The sequence below is a fragment of the Thamnophis elegans genome, chromosome 5 (genome assembly GCF_009769535.1).
Source record: "Thamnophis elegans isolate rThaEle1 chromosome 5, rThaEle1.pri, whole genome shotgun sequence".
In the NCBI taxonomy this organism is placed as follows: Eukaryota; Metazoa; Chordata; class Lepidosauria; order Squamata; family Colubridae; genus Thamnophis; species Thamnophis elegans.
Window position 1 is genome coordinate 34,169,870 of NC_045545.1, and position 12,467 is coordinate 34,182,336.

Genomic DNA, 12,467 nt, shown 5'->3' on the forward strand with positions numbered 1-12,467 from the left:
CACTCAGAGGAGCTGTTTATGGGATGGGCGCTATACAAATTTATTAATAATAATATTGATTAATAAATAAAGCAAGAAGGTTTTAGACATGTCAGTCTATCATAAATTATTCTTTCTTTACTGAATGTTTTCTAATTCTGGGAACAGATGTTACAATAAGGCTAATAGGTAGGAACCATTCTGTTTAAATACGAATCTCTGAATTTCAAAAATATTGTGGGCATGGAAACAATAACATAAAAGAGACACAAAATAAAATGTTCTTTTAATTTAATAGGTTTGTTTTTAAAATGTCAGGAACAATATCATGAACCTTATTAATAGTAACCTTCTAAATCATAGAGCAAAGTTTCTTTACACTCTGATTAACCAAATAGTTAGTATAATTACAATAATCCTCTACAAATATTAATTCCTAAAATCAAGATAACAGCAAATAAACAAAAGGTAAGGTCTGCTATATAGAACCTGGCTCATATTCCAACTCAGCTACCCTGCTGAAAGATATTGTCAACCTACCAGGTAGGCCATGCAGGCCCCACCATGACAAGATAAGCCAATTCTGCTTTATTATAAGGCTACACTAACAAATTGTGCTTATCTTTAGTTTGCTGTATCATGGCTACCACCACACATAATAATTTAGCATGTATGATTGATTATAACTAGTCATTGAAATAGGCTATATTAAAAACCGCCACAAGAACTATATAATTCTACTTTTTTAAAAAGAAAGTTTTATCAAGATTTTACATATATAATAATAAAAAATTAAAAGAAAAATATAGTAAAAGTAATGTGAAAAAGAAAGAAAAGGAGGCAGATAAAAAAAAAAAGGAAAAAATATATGTAAGCTTTCTGATCTTCCTTTTGGCAGTTATACATATAATTCTAATCAATTTTAAATTATAATTTTTTAAAAATTATATCGTAATTCCCTTCTTGTTATAGCTTATTTTTTCTATAATCAAAAAATATATTATATGATATAGTAACAGATTCTTAAAAGCCTTTCCCCCCCCCTCCCCCGCTCCCTCTTAGAGAATCAGGAAAGCCTACCCTGAGTTTCTGTTATTCCTTTCAGGGCTAAACTAATAGTTTTTGTAATAGCTGCTGCACATTTCCTTCACGGCTATATACATACTACTCTACAGTAGCCCAGCTTCTCTGAAGTGCTGCCAATAACACACTTGCCTCTTTGTAACACCCCTCCCATATTCCCTCATCTGTTGTTTATGCTAACTCCAAGGAAGGTAGCAGGGCAATGTTTTTCAGATGTTGATGTTCTTATACTGGATTAGTATTTTGTTGAGTATCCATTATTTCTCAAATTGAAAGAGAGTATGGATTGTGTTAATAAAATATTACATTTTATAAGGCAGACAAAGAGACTGCTATGAAGTCTAGATGGAAAATTAAAGCATTGTATCAGATTTCAATACATTAACCAAACAGAAAAGATCCACTATAAACAAATTTCAAATGTCAGATTTGCGTTGCTTCTAATCTACTTATTCAAGAGATGTACAGAAATACCTGTTCTGACATTTATGTATTTATAGGACTTAGATAGCCACCTGGCTCATATGATGGATCCAAACTGCTCACAACAATCCATAAACAACACAGATAAAACAAAAGTACCCTCCCTCAGAGTCCAAATCAATCATCCTCACAGCTCAGCCCTCATCCTAGTCCTCACTTCCACTTGGGGAAGTCAGATCTTCAACAACTCTCTGGAAAGCTAAAACGTTAAGATCTGTTGGATATCAAGTGGGAGCTGTTCCAAAAGGCTGGGCAGCTACTGAGAAGGCGCACCTCTGAGGTCCTATCAGATAACATTTAACATTCCTCCCATCTAACCTAGTAGGATGGACAGATACTCTCAGGATAGGCAGTCCCACAAGCAACCAAGCTCTATATTATGAAGAGCTTTAAAGGAAGTAACTAGCATCTTCAATCATATTCAAAAAGCAACTGGAAGCCATGCAGCAGTGGTGTTACTTCAGTGAACTGTGGGGTATCCCAAACTGCTGCTACATTCTGGACTATCTGCAGTTTCCAGATGATAGTCATCATCATTTTTCACATTAGCAGCAACTTCTATAGCAAGACTTATATAAAATATTTGATCTTCTAATGATGCAATCTAAAACATTTACTCTGCATTCAAACTCTGGAGAAGGAATGAATTATAGTCTTGATCCCTTTATGTCAGTATTTTTTAAAATCATGACGAAACTTTGTCCCTATATATTATTATATCCAGTGGAGTTCACAGGTCTGTCTTGATTTTAAAAAGTCTTATTAAATTCATCAATTTAATAATGAAAGTGGCTAACAACTGCATTTAATTATTATAGTAACATAATTCCTGATTGTAACTGATGATTCTTTCCAGAGGGTATTTTAATCCATTTTACTTTTTGGATTCCAAATTTTAATAATCAGTACAGATCATAACTGTATAGCCTCAGATTTGTTTTTACTGAACATAATTAGTTTATCACATGCTTTACCTGTTGCTTACCAATTAAAAATAAAACATTGTATATATTATTTAAATCAACTTATACCCTTAGAAACATAACTGTTTCATGTAAAGAAGCCCCTCATTTTCCCTTTGCATTTTTTCATAATATCTAAACTCTACATGAAACATTTTAATACTTTTAAATATTTCCAGACAAAACCCAATAACAGTTATCAACGCATGTATCTATGCCGCTGTTATCAAGAGTTATCACTAGAACTGGATTACAGAACATCTTGGTGTCATACTATTTTGGTTACTATATAATTTAAGATGAACATTGAAGCATGTCTCAGATACAGTAGAAATCTAGTGTAGATACTACAGCAATAGTATTCTAGTAATCAAGCAATCTCCATGGCAAACTACATATACTAGTAAATTTCATAACGCTTTCCCAGGAACACTCAAATGGAAATAAGGTATGAATATACAACACTATGTAATACTATAGTAAGACATTTGGAATATACAGACATGAATAATTAATAAAAGATATGAACAAAACAAAAAATGATTGCATCTTTCAGCTGATTAGTCTGGTAAAACACCATCAGTGCAACCTATACTCTAGAAGTGATACTAAGTCACTCATACTTCAAGTACAAACAAGTTGAAAAACCTTAGTTATAGGTTCCTATTAAATAGCATGATAGGAATTTATAACTGAGCAACTAAAGTTATTTTAAGATCAGTGGTTTAAAACATTTTACTGTATTTGAATACGGGGGAAATATTACCAATCCATATCCAGCTACAGAAAATTATTTCGGCTGTATCACCAACAGTAACTGCACTTGTTATCAGCAGCTAGCACTGATTTTACAATATATATTTCAGATACACATACAAGAACAAACAGCACAAATACACAAGAGACAAATGATAATGGGATGGGATGAAAAGAGAAAACACAAGGGAAGGGAAGACACAAGGCTGGTGTTTCTAAGTAACATTTTATTTGCACTCATAGATCAAGATTTGCAATTTTTATTATCTCTTTTAAGACAAAGTCCAACAGATCCTCTGTTCATTATTCTTATTAGCCACTTTGAGTTCTTGATTACCATGGCTGACAGTGGAATCCATTGTGGAATCCATTGCTTCTGTCTCAGAGTCTCAATGCAAGACTTTGAAGCAATTTATAGAATGAGTGGGCAGGGCCATTTATTTATTTAAGAGCCTGGCTCACTTCTAATAATTGAAGGTAGCTTACCTGGAATGCTCCCTTTTATCATGACACGAGCAGCCCTCTGAGATAGGTTGCACTGAGAGAGAGTAATTTACTCACAGTAAATTTCCCTCACTGAGAATGAACTTGAATTATCTCTTTCCCACATTCTCTAGAACCTGGTGCACATATAACCTGGTGCACATATACTCAATGCAGTTTTATCAAAGACTCTTTAGGCTCAGATAAAAAATCATGCACAGGGAAGGCACTGCCATGCTTTTGCAGTGTTTACCAGAATGTATAAAGGAACTGTTCTGTCTCTTGAGAACAAAACCCACCTGTGCTAAGTAAATCAGCAGCTAAAGGTGCCTCAAGTGTACAGTCATATTTAATGAAACAGGGCTATAATTGCTGCACCTAAGAGCATCTTTGCTTGATTTCAAAATTAAATAGATACTGTCCTCATAAATTTTATAAGTATTGTAATCTGTTTATTATTGGGACTACTTCTTCAAATATTTTATAGTGTTTAAAAGAAAATCATCTTTATTTAGAACCTCTCCTACTTTTAATTATTTTATCATCTCTTGTATTAGTGTATAAAGAGGGAAAGGTTTTTTTCTTATCCACATAGTCTTGGCATAGTACATTTTTAAATGTTTATATACTCCTTTTATATTCCTTAAGCATTTTCTCTTAAATTAAATGTTGAAAACAATTCATTCACCTGGCTTGCATTTTTTTACACTGATTATGCAGCATCTGGTATTCCTAGTTTATTCTTAGGATTTATTTATTTATTATATTTTGAATGGCAGTAGCTCCCCTTTCGCTGATTCCCAAAAAATTCAAAAAACACGGAGTACTGGAGGTTGAATTCTGCCTAGTGTTTATACATCATATATTAAATTAAAATATTTCAAAATGTGTAATTTGTCGTATGAGTTCAGTAAACCTTTCTACCTCACTTTCTAAACAAGTGGAACAAATGTTTTTAAAAATGTCTGCTTACAAATAATTCATAGCTATCCCAGAATATTTTTATTCTATAGATTTGATTATTTTATCTAATGTCAAAAGAACTTTCTATAACACCTGAAGTGTGAAATTTATGTACTTTTTATACTGCTCCAATCCCCTAACTTTGGATGAGTTAGAAGGATCTCAACAACCATTCTACCATACAATGACATCAATGAAAAAAAAATGTTGTATTTCATGAAAGTTCCTCTTAAAAGATTTTCAAAAGTTCTAAAAACCAGAAGAAAAGTGGCCCAAAGAATTTTCAGAGTCAACATGTTTCACAACTAAACTAAAACAACTAAAGCATCTTGTCTTCTAGTTCAAACCTCCCTTCATATGGTTGGTGCTATCCTCAACAGGGTCCCACTTGACCTAACAGGCAGTCCTTGTTGCAATGTGGCACTATACTTTATAAAGCTTTATAGGTTATACTCTCTATTTTAAATTGGAACTAAATGCAGGAATCAAAGAATAAGATGTTCTACCCACCAACAATCTCTCAGCTCCATGTAGTATGTGTATTGATTTAAGCATGTGATGAAGGTCAATGTTGCCAATGCCTCGTGCTCCAAGCAGGGCTATAATTTATGCACCAACCAAAACAACCAAAGGTCTACTTGGCCCTAACTTCCTCCACCAGATACTGTGAGTCAAAAAGGAACCACAACCATAAATCCATTCCTTTAATAAAGAATACTGTGTCTGTACCCTGTATAGAGCCTCAACCTCACTCTAACATAATGTGACTTGCATCTAGTTAGCACCAGGGCAGTACTGATCATTCCCTAGATTTCTTAAATTGTTGTGGCCACATATCCTCCCCACACTTGGTATAATGATTCATGAAGAATCTGAAACTTGCAAGAGCAAAACTGCCTCATTAGTGCCTAACCAAATCATATTATTAGAATCTACATGCTCATCATCATTGAAGCATAGACGGATACAGTTTTATTATGTACACACCTGGCATTTACTAACACTGACCTGAGTTTAATCACTGAATAATCTGACCACCATTTACTGGGATAGAAGAGGGAACCTGCATTAGTGTACAAGTATAAATTCCCCATTTCCTGCAATGGCCTACCCAGCATTCTCTCTGCCCATCACTGTCAAAATGTAAGGCCAATCTCTTTATCCACAGAGACGTATCCCAATGCCTATACCCTGTTAGCCATTCAACATTTCTGCCCCTAAAAGGTTCTTCATATTGATCTGTAGGTATAGGAAATGCTCATATTGATTGGTATAGAGTAGGTGTATCAATATGTTTCTGAAGGTATAATTAGATAAATTCTAAAATTAACAAGGTGAGTCAGCTCTTAGATGTGCAGATGTAATTTCATTTCTTTAGAATATGATAAAGTAAACCAAATGTAAGGAAAAACTTTGCATTTCATAATACAAATGTACCACATGTGTTTGGGTGTTAAAATATAGCTAGAACTTTTTTAAAGTACCATTGTATTTTATTATTCTTAAGTTGATAATAGGCCACAGATAACAGCATCTGTCACTGCTAATACATAAGAAGTCGCTCCACATAAGAGGAATCTCCTAGATATTTAGTCCTTGTTTTAAAAATTGCAGCATCATCCCATGCTATATATCAATGTAACAGTAAAATCACAGTAATGTTAAATTTCAAATAATTAAACAACCTAGATATAATTAATTTTAGTGGATATTTCAAAGATAAAATTACTTTATTTTGTTTATGATGGCCTTGTCTCTCAAGATAATTTCCTTTCTGCAGGTAACAAAAACTGTAGAACTGCAGTTCCTTTAACAGCTGCAGTAGAAAACGACATTCATCAAGCTATGCAACAGAGATAATACCTTCCCGAGAGTATAGATTATTAGCATTAACAATTTTTCTGCTACCAAAAATGAGGTTAAAAACTTTTATTCTCCTGTATTTTGTAATTTTATGCAGAAATTCTAAGACTGTGAATAAATATACATTACAGAGTAATACTGCAAACTTGTTAATGCAAAATTTTTCTTTTGTGCAATGTTTAATATAATCCCCTTTCCCCCTAAAGCTATAGGTTAGCCAAGTCATTGAGAATACAAATTACATATGTGCAAAATATGGAACATAGAATTTATCTTTATAGGTATTTCATGAATGTTGATAAATATTAGAATTTTCTATCCAAAGATAAAACAAAGGCACTCTACTATAAATTCTACAAATTTTAATGCAGAATGAATCAATTTAATTTTTTTAAAAAAATAAATGCTTACTCATAAGGAAATAATTTACAGGTTACTGAGAATGAAAAACAAAAATTTAGAAATGAGAGAAAACAATTATGATTTAAAGTAAAACAGAAAACTTGGAAATGGTAACATTATATAAAATCTATATCTTAAACCAATATAGTTACAAACATATATTTTGCAGGTTATATAAAGTACAAATAAAAAACACAGTACCTTACCCTTTCTACTTGTCAACCATAGCATGCAATGACGGAACATAGCAGTAACAGATGGCATTGGAGTTAGTAAATATGAATAAAAAGGTAAATGGCAGCAGAATGGTGATTGGTTGACAACAGCAATGAAATATGGATGAAATAAATGAGAGCATGTAAATCCCGAATCAGAAGTCCACCTTTAAATCAAATGTTCCCTCTCATCTCCCATTTAGATTCTATATCAACAAAAGCTGCAACCTTACATGGTTTTTGTGACTCTCTCCATGCAGAAAGCACAACAGCAGTTCTGGATATTAAAGACCGGTGGTGCTTTCTTTCTTTCTTTCTTTCTTTCTTTTTTTTGCAAGAATATTCACCAACAAAAACCCATTATTCTCTCCCCCTTCACTGATACAGCCTTTAAATTTTTAATCTGCACATGCTGCCAATGCTACAGTCTTTTCCAGCACATATGTATACACTGCAGATATAAATCCCTGCCTAACCCATAGTGCTCCTGACTCCAGAATGTTCTCTGTACATTTTCAAGCACTTCAATTTCTACAGTTTTAAAAATTACTCTATTAATTAAACATCTGAACATTTCCTGTGATTGGAATTAATGAAATAAAGAGCTTTTCTTTCAGCTCACCCTGGAAATGGAAGGTTTTCTGATCAACAGTTATTGTGAAGGTGCTGTCGTCTTCATCATCTATACCAATCACAGCTCCCTGTGAAACAAAGAGCAAAAATCCTGATAAGCAAAGCAGTGACATCACAGCAGCATGCAGTCTATTTCTACAAGACTAGAATGCAAAATTCAGGCAAATTGTCTAAGGCTTACTGATTCAGTTTCTAAAAACTAAACAATATTTGTTAGACTAATTGTACTTTATGCAGATTATATATTGTAGCTTTTCAAATATGACACTGCAGCATTTTATTTCAAAACCCAAAAGATAGGGATGTTTTGTCAAGAAATCACAAACTAAAAAAATAAATTACTTCTCCAGCATTAAGCTTAAGCTACAATAACCTAGGCATCCACAATCCAAACATGGGTTTGAGTATTCTTACAAAATCATGAAGTGAGCATATGCAATATACATATATGAGAATTAGGGTCCTTCAAAAAATTATAACTTTATACAATACTATTATTTAAATAGTATGCTTAAAATACATCTTATTCTATTGTTTTCAATCTACTATTGCAATTAATTTGAATGTGCAATTGCATAGTTATTTGGATTCCACATAACTTTGAATTATAATGCTGTTTTATTTTCTAAATGGCAACACAATTAGGCTGGAAAGTTCAGGCATGCAAAGGGACAGCAGCACACGGAGATGGAGAGAAGATTAAGATCAGGGAGGTATTGGGGAAAAACAATGAAGGAAAGTCATGGAAAAGAATGGACAGCGTGGAAAGATTAAGGTGAACTAAAGAGAGGGATGAATATGTAGGGGGACACATAAGGGAGAGCATTTGAAGACAAGAAAGAAGGGAAGAGGAGAATAGAGACAAACAGAAGGAGACTAATGCATTGCTAAGGCAGGTGAAAACAAAATGTAGTAGGCATGGCAAGAAAAAGAATGTTGGGAGATGTACAATGGGCAAGGTCTATGGTCGGCTACCTAAATCCCGTAATAGACTACATGTTGACCAGATATTGCACTTGCTGTATTCCTATTATAAGATATTCCCCACATCATGCTAGAAGAATAGTAGTCCAGAAACTACAATAAATAACACCCTCTTTTTTGGTTCTGCACTTTGTTACGTGGATTGAAATGATGATCAAATATGCAGATGATTTTTTTTAAAACCCATGAGAAATGGCTTACACAGGAATGACCAGTGGATCAAAATGAACAGGATGAAATTTAATAGCAGTGATCTAGATAGGAAAAAATTAATAGCACAAATACAGGTACTCCTCAACTTACAACAGTTCGTTTAGTGATGATTCAAAGTGACAATAGCACTGAAAAAAGTGACTTATGATATGACTATTACAGCATCCCCATCGTCATGTGATCAAAATTCAGATGCTTGGCAAGTGACTCATATTTATTACAGTTGCAGTGTCCTGGGGTCGGATCACCTTTTATAACCTTCTGACAAGCAAAGTCAATAGAGAATCCAGATTCACTTAACAACCGTGTTACTACATTAACAAATGCAATGATTCACTTAACAACTGTGGCAAGAAAGGTCATAAAGTGGGATAAAACTCTCTTAACAAATGTCTCACTTAGCAACAGAAATTTTGGTCTCGATTGTGACCATAAATTGAGGACTACCTGTACGGGATGAGGGAGAGTTGGCTTGGCAGTAGTATGTGAAGATTCTAGGTGTTGAATCCGGTTCCACCACAAATCCGCGAAGCCCTTATCCGCGCAGACATAAGCGCGAAGACTAATTCGCGCCGTTCGAAGCGCTAAGGAAAACCACGACCCTACCGCGATGACATAATCGCGGAGGGAAAATCCGCGCATTCTCAAGCACTCAGCATCCTAAACCTAACCCTAAACCTAACCCTAAAACAAACCCCTAACCCTAATCCTAACCCTTACCTTAATTTAAATCCGCTTTCTGCCGCCGCGCTGTTTTAAAGCGCCCTTCTGTCGCGGCGGTGATGACGCGCGGTGATGACGTCGCGGCTTTAGCGACGCGATTTTATCACCACTATTTTGACGAGCGCGGTTTTGTCGTGCCACGGTTGAATCCAAGCCAATGATACCCAAACCTACCCAAGCCGGTAAAAAGGCAAACACTTTAGGATACATTAAAAGAATCATAAAGTGGAGACCCAAGGAGATAACTGTCACATTCTACTTAGAGTAAAGTCCCACTGAAAATTATAATGTATGTTTCAAGCACTCAGTTCAAAAAACAAAAATAAAATATTGACTAAGTGACCTATCAAGAACTGGTTAAACTGGATTCTGTTTAGCTAACAAAAGAGAAAATTGAGGGATATATTAGAATTGGAAGAACTAACTCAAAGGGTGGTTGGCATAGATTTTTATGGTACGATAAAGTTAAAGTTAATGTGGATTTTAAAAATCACTATGTGAGATGCAATACTAAATATATGCAACAAATACAAACCCCAGCTGTGTCCAAAAATAACTTTATTGGTCTTAGCGCAGGAAACATTTTATAGAAGAGGAACAGAGGACAGAGGATTTATTAATACAGGAAGTTGAAGAACTTAAAATGAAGTCAAGCAAACAATTATCTGCGGAAGGTCATAATTTTAGATGGTTTTCATACACACAATTAAAAGAAATATTTAATATAAAAAGGGTAATTAGAACTGAGAAGCATAAAATGGAATTTGAAAATGAGTAATGTGTAATTGCAAAAATGTATAAATGTTAATGTTTTTATTGGGACTTATGGGTACTGAATTAGGAAATGCTCATGGAAGATTAATTTTACATATTGTAATAATAACAAGGTTATTCTATGCACAAAATATTTAACATGCAAATGAAGAATAGATCTTCAAACAATTAGAATTAGTGGAAGTGGCAAAATTACCTTGTTTGATCAAGGAGAAAAAAGACAAGCTTTATAATGGGTTGGAAACCTTTTATGGACTTTTTGCTAAAAGGAGAAAAAAGTGAAGTAATGGTTTCTGGATTTAATGATTGAAAAAGATGAGAATTTAATATGGGGATAAAAGGATGACTGGAAAAGATAAGAGGAAGGAAGAAAAGGAGGTTTATCAGTGTCAGTTGAAGAGACAATGAGAAGTCATTGTAAATTCACAACTAGTTTTCTTTCTTCTTTTCTTGCATTTTTTCCTCTTCTATCTTTTAGATTTATCTTTTACTTTCTGTAAGTAATAAATATCATCAGGACTCCCTGTAGTCCTCGACTTACGACCACAATGGAGTCCAAAATTTATGTTGTTAAGTGAGATTGTGCTTTCATTTTGCAACCTTTCTTGCCACCGTTGTTAACTGAATCATTGCAGTTGATAAGTTAGTAACCTGGATGTTAAGTGAGTCTGGTTTCCCCATTGACTTTGCTTGTCAGAAGATCACAAAAGTGGATCATGTGACCTGGGACACAGCAACGGTCATAAATATGAACCAATTGCCAAGCATCTGAATTTTGATCACATGATTATGGGGATGCTGCAAAGGTCATAACTCTGAAAAATGGTTAGAAGTCACTTTTTCAGTACCATTATAACTTTGAACGGTCAATAAGTGAATTGTTGTAAGTCAAGGACTATCTGTATTAAATTCTTGATAAGTATAAATTTAAAGAACCCGAGGGGTGACACAGCATGGTGTGAGACTAGGGAGGCAAAGGGAAAGAGAGCATAACACAGTTCAGGGTGAGGGAAGGAGGATGTAGGTCTGTGCAAGTGCAAAAAGTCCAAGAAAAAGATAGCAACAATGTGTGCAAGCCAGTGGTTTGGTTTGGTTTTATTGGACTTATATGCCGCCCTTCTACTCAGGGCGGCATACAACATAAAAACACATATAACGGCTTCCTGGGAGGGGCTTACTGATGGAAGCAGCTTAACATAGCTGCTCCCGAGTTCCTGGTCGCGTTATCTGTTTAGACAATCATCTATTAGACATCTGACAGGTACCTTACTCTTCGGGCAAGAAGGGAAGGAGAGGAGTTCTGTTGAGCAAGTGCCTTTTTGATCTTTGCAGCTTCTGTGTCTGCGAAGAGAGGGGGGGGCAGCTGAAGGCAGAACTGTATCCGTGCTGGGGATCTCCAGCTGCTTTTTGCAGCACAAAGTAAGCGTTCTCCTACTCAGAACAAGGCTTGATTTATTTGATTTTAACACGAGCAGAACTCGTATGCGAGAACTTTAATTGCTTATTCAAATCCTAGCTTCATTTTTACAAGATCTTCTTTCGTTAATCTAGCTACTTAAAGAGGCATTCAAAATGGCGACGAGCTTGTTGAATTGCTCCGTAACAATGTTTACTTTCTTAATTTCCTTGTAAAGTTCTACGGAGTCTTAAAACTTCAAAGGAAGGGAGTGATTTATTACTTTGCTTCACAGCCGGCCAGCAGAGTTTTACTAATTAGTTTCATTTTTACAAGACTTTCTTCTGTTAACCTAGCTAATAAAGAGACACTTAAAATGGCGATGAGTATACTGAACTGTCTCGTTACAATGTTTATCTTCTGAAACCTTTTGCAAAGTCCCTCGGAGCCTTAAAAATTTCAAAATAAAGGGGTGATTTAGTACCTCTTTCCATAGCTGTATAGCAGGCCAGTAGAGTTTTACTAATTGCTTGAAGATAAAACTTGGAATGGCCT

The 12,467-nt window shown here is 34.7% G+C and overlaps 1 protein-coding gene across 1 annotated transcript in view; it reads right to left on the reverse strand.

Annotated features, from left to right (window-relative positions):
- The window catches only part of OSBPL9 (oxysterol binding protein like 9), a 71,534-nt gene that overhangs the window by 41,339 nt on the left and 17,728 nt on the right, over positions 1–12,467 (reverse strand). The window contains 1 exon segment of the mRNA XM_032217629.1: positions 7,812–7,890. Within this exon segment, the coding sequence (XP_032073520.1) occupies positions 7,812–7,890 (79 nt within the window).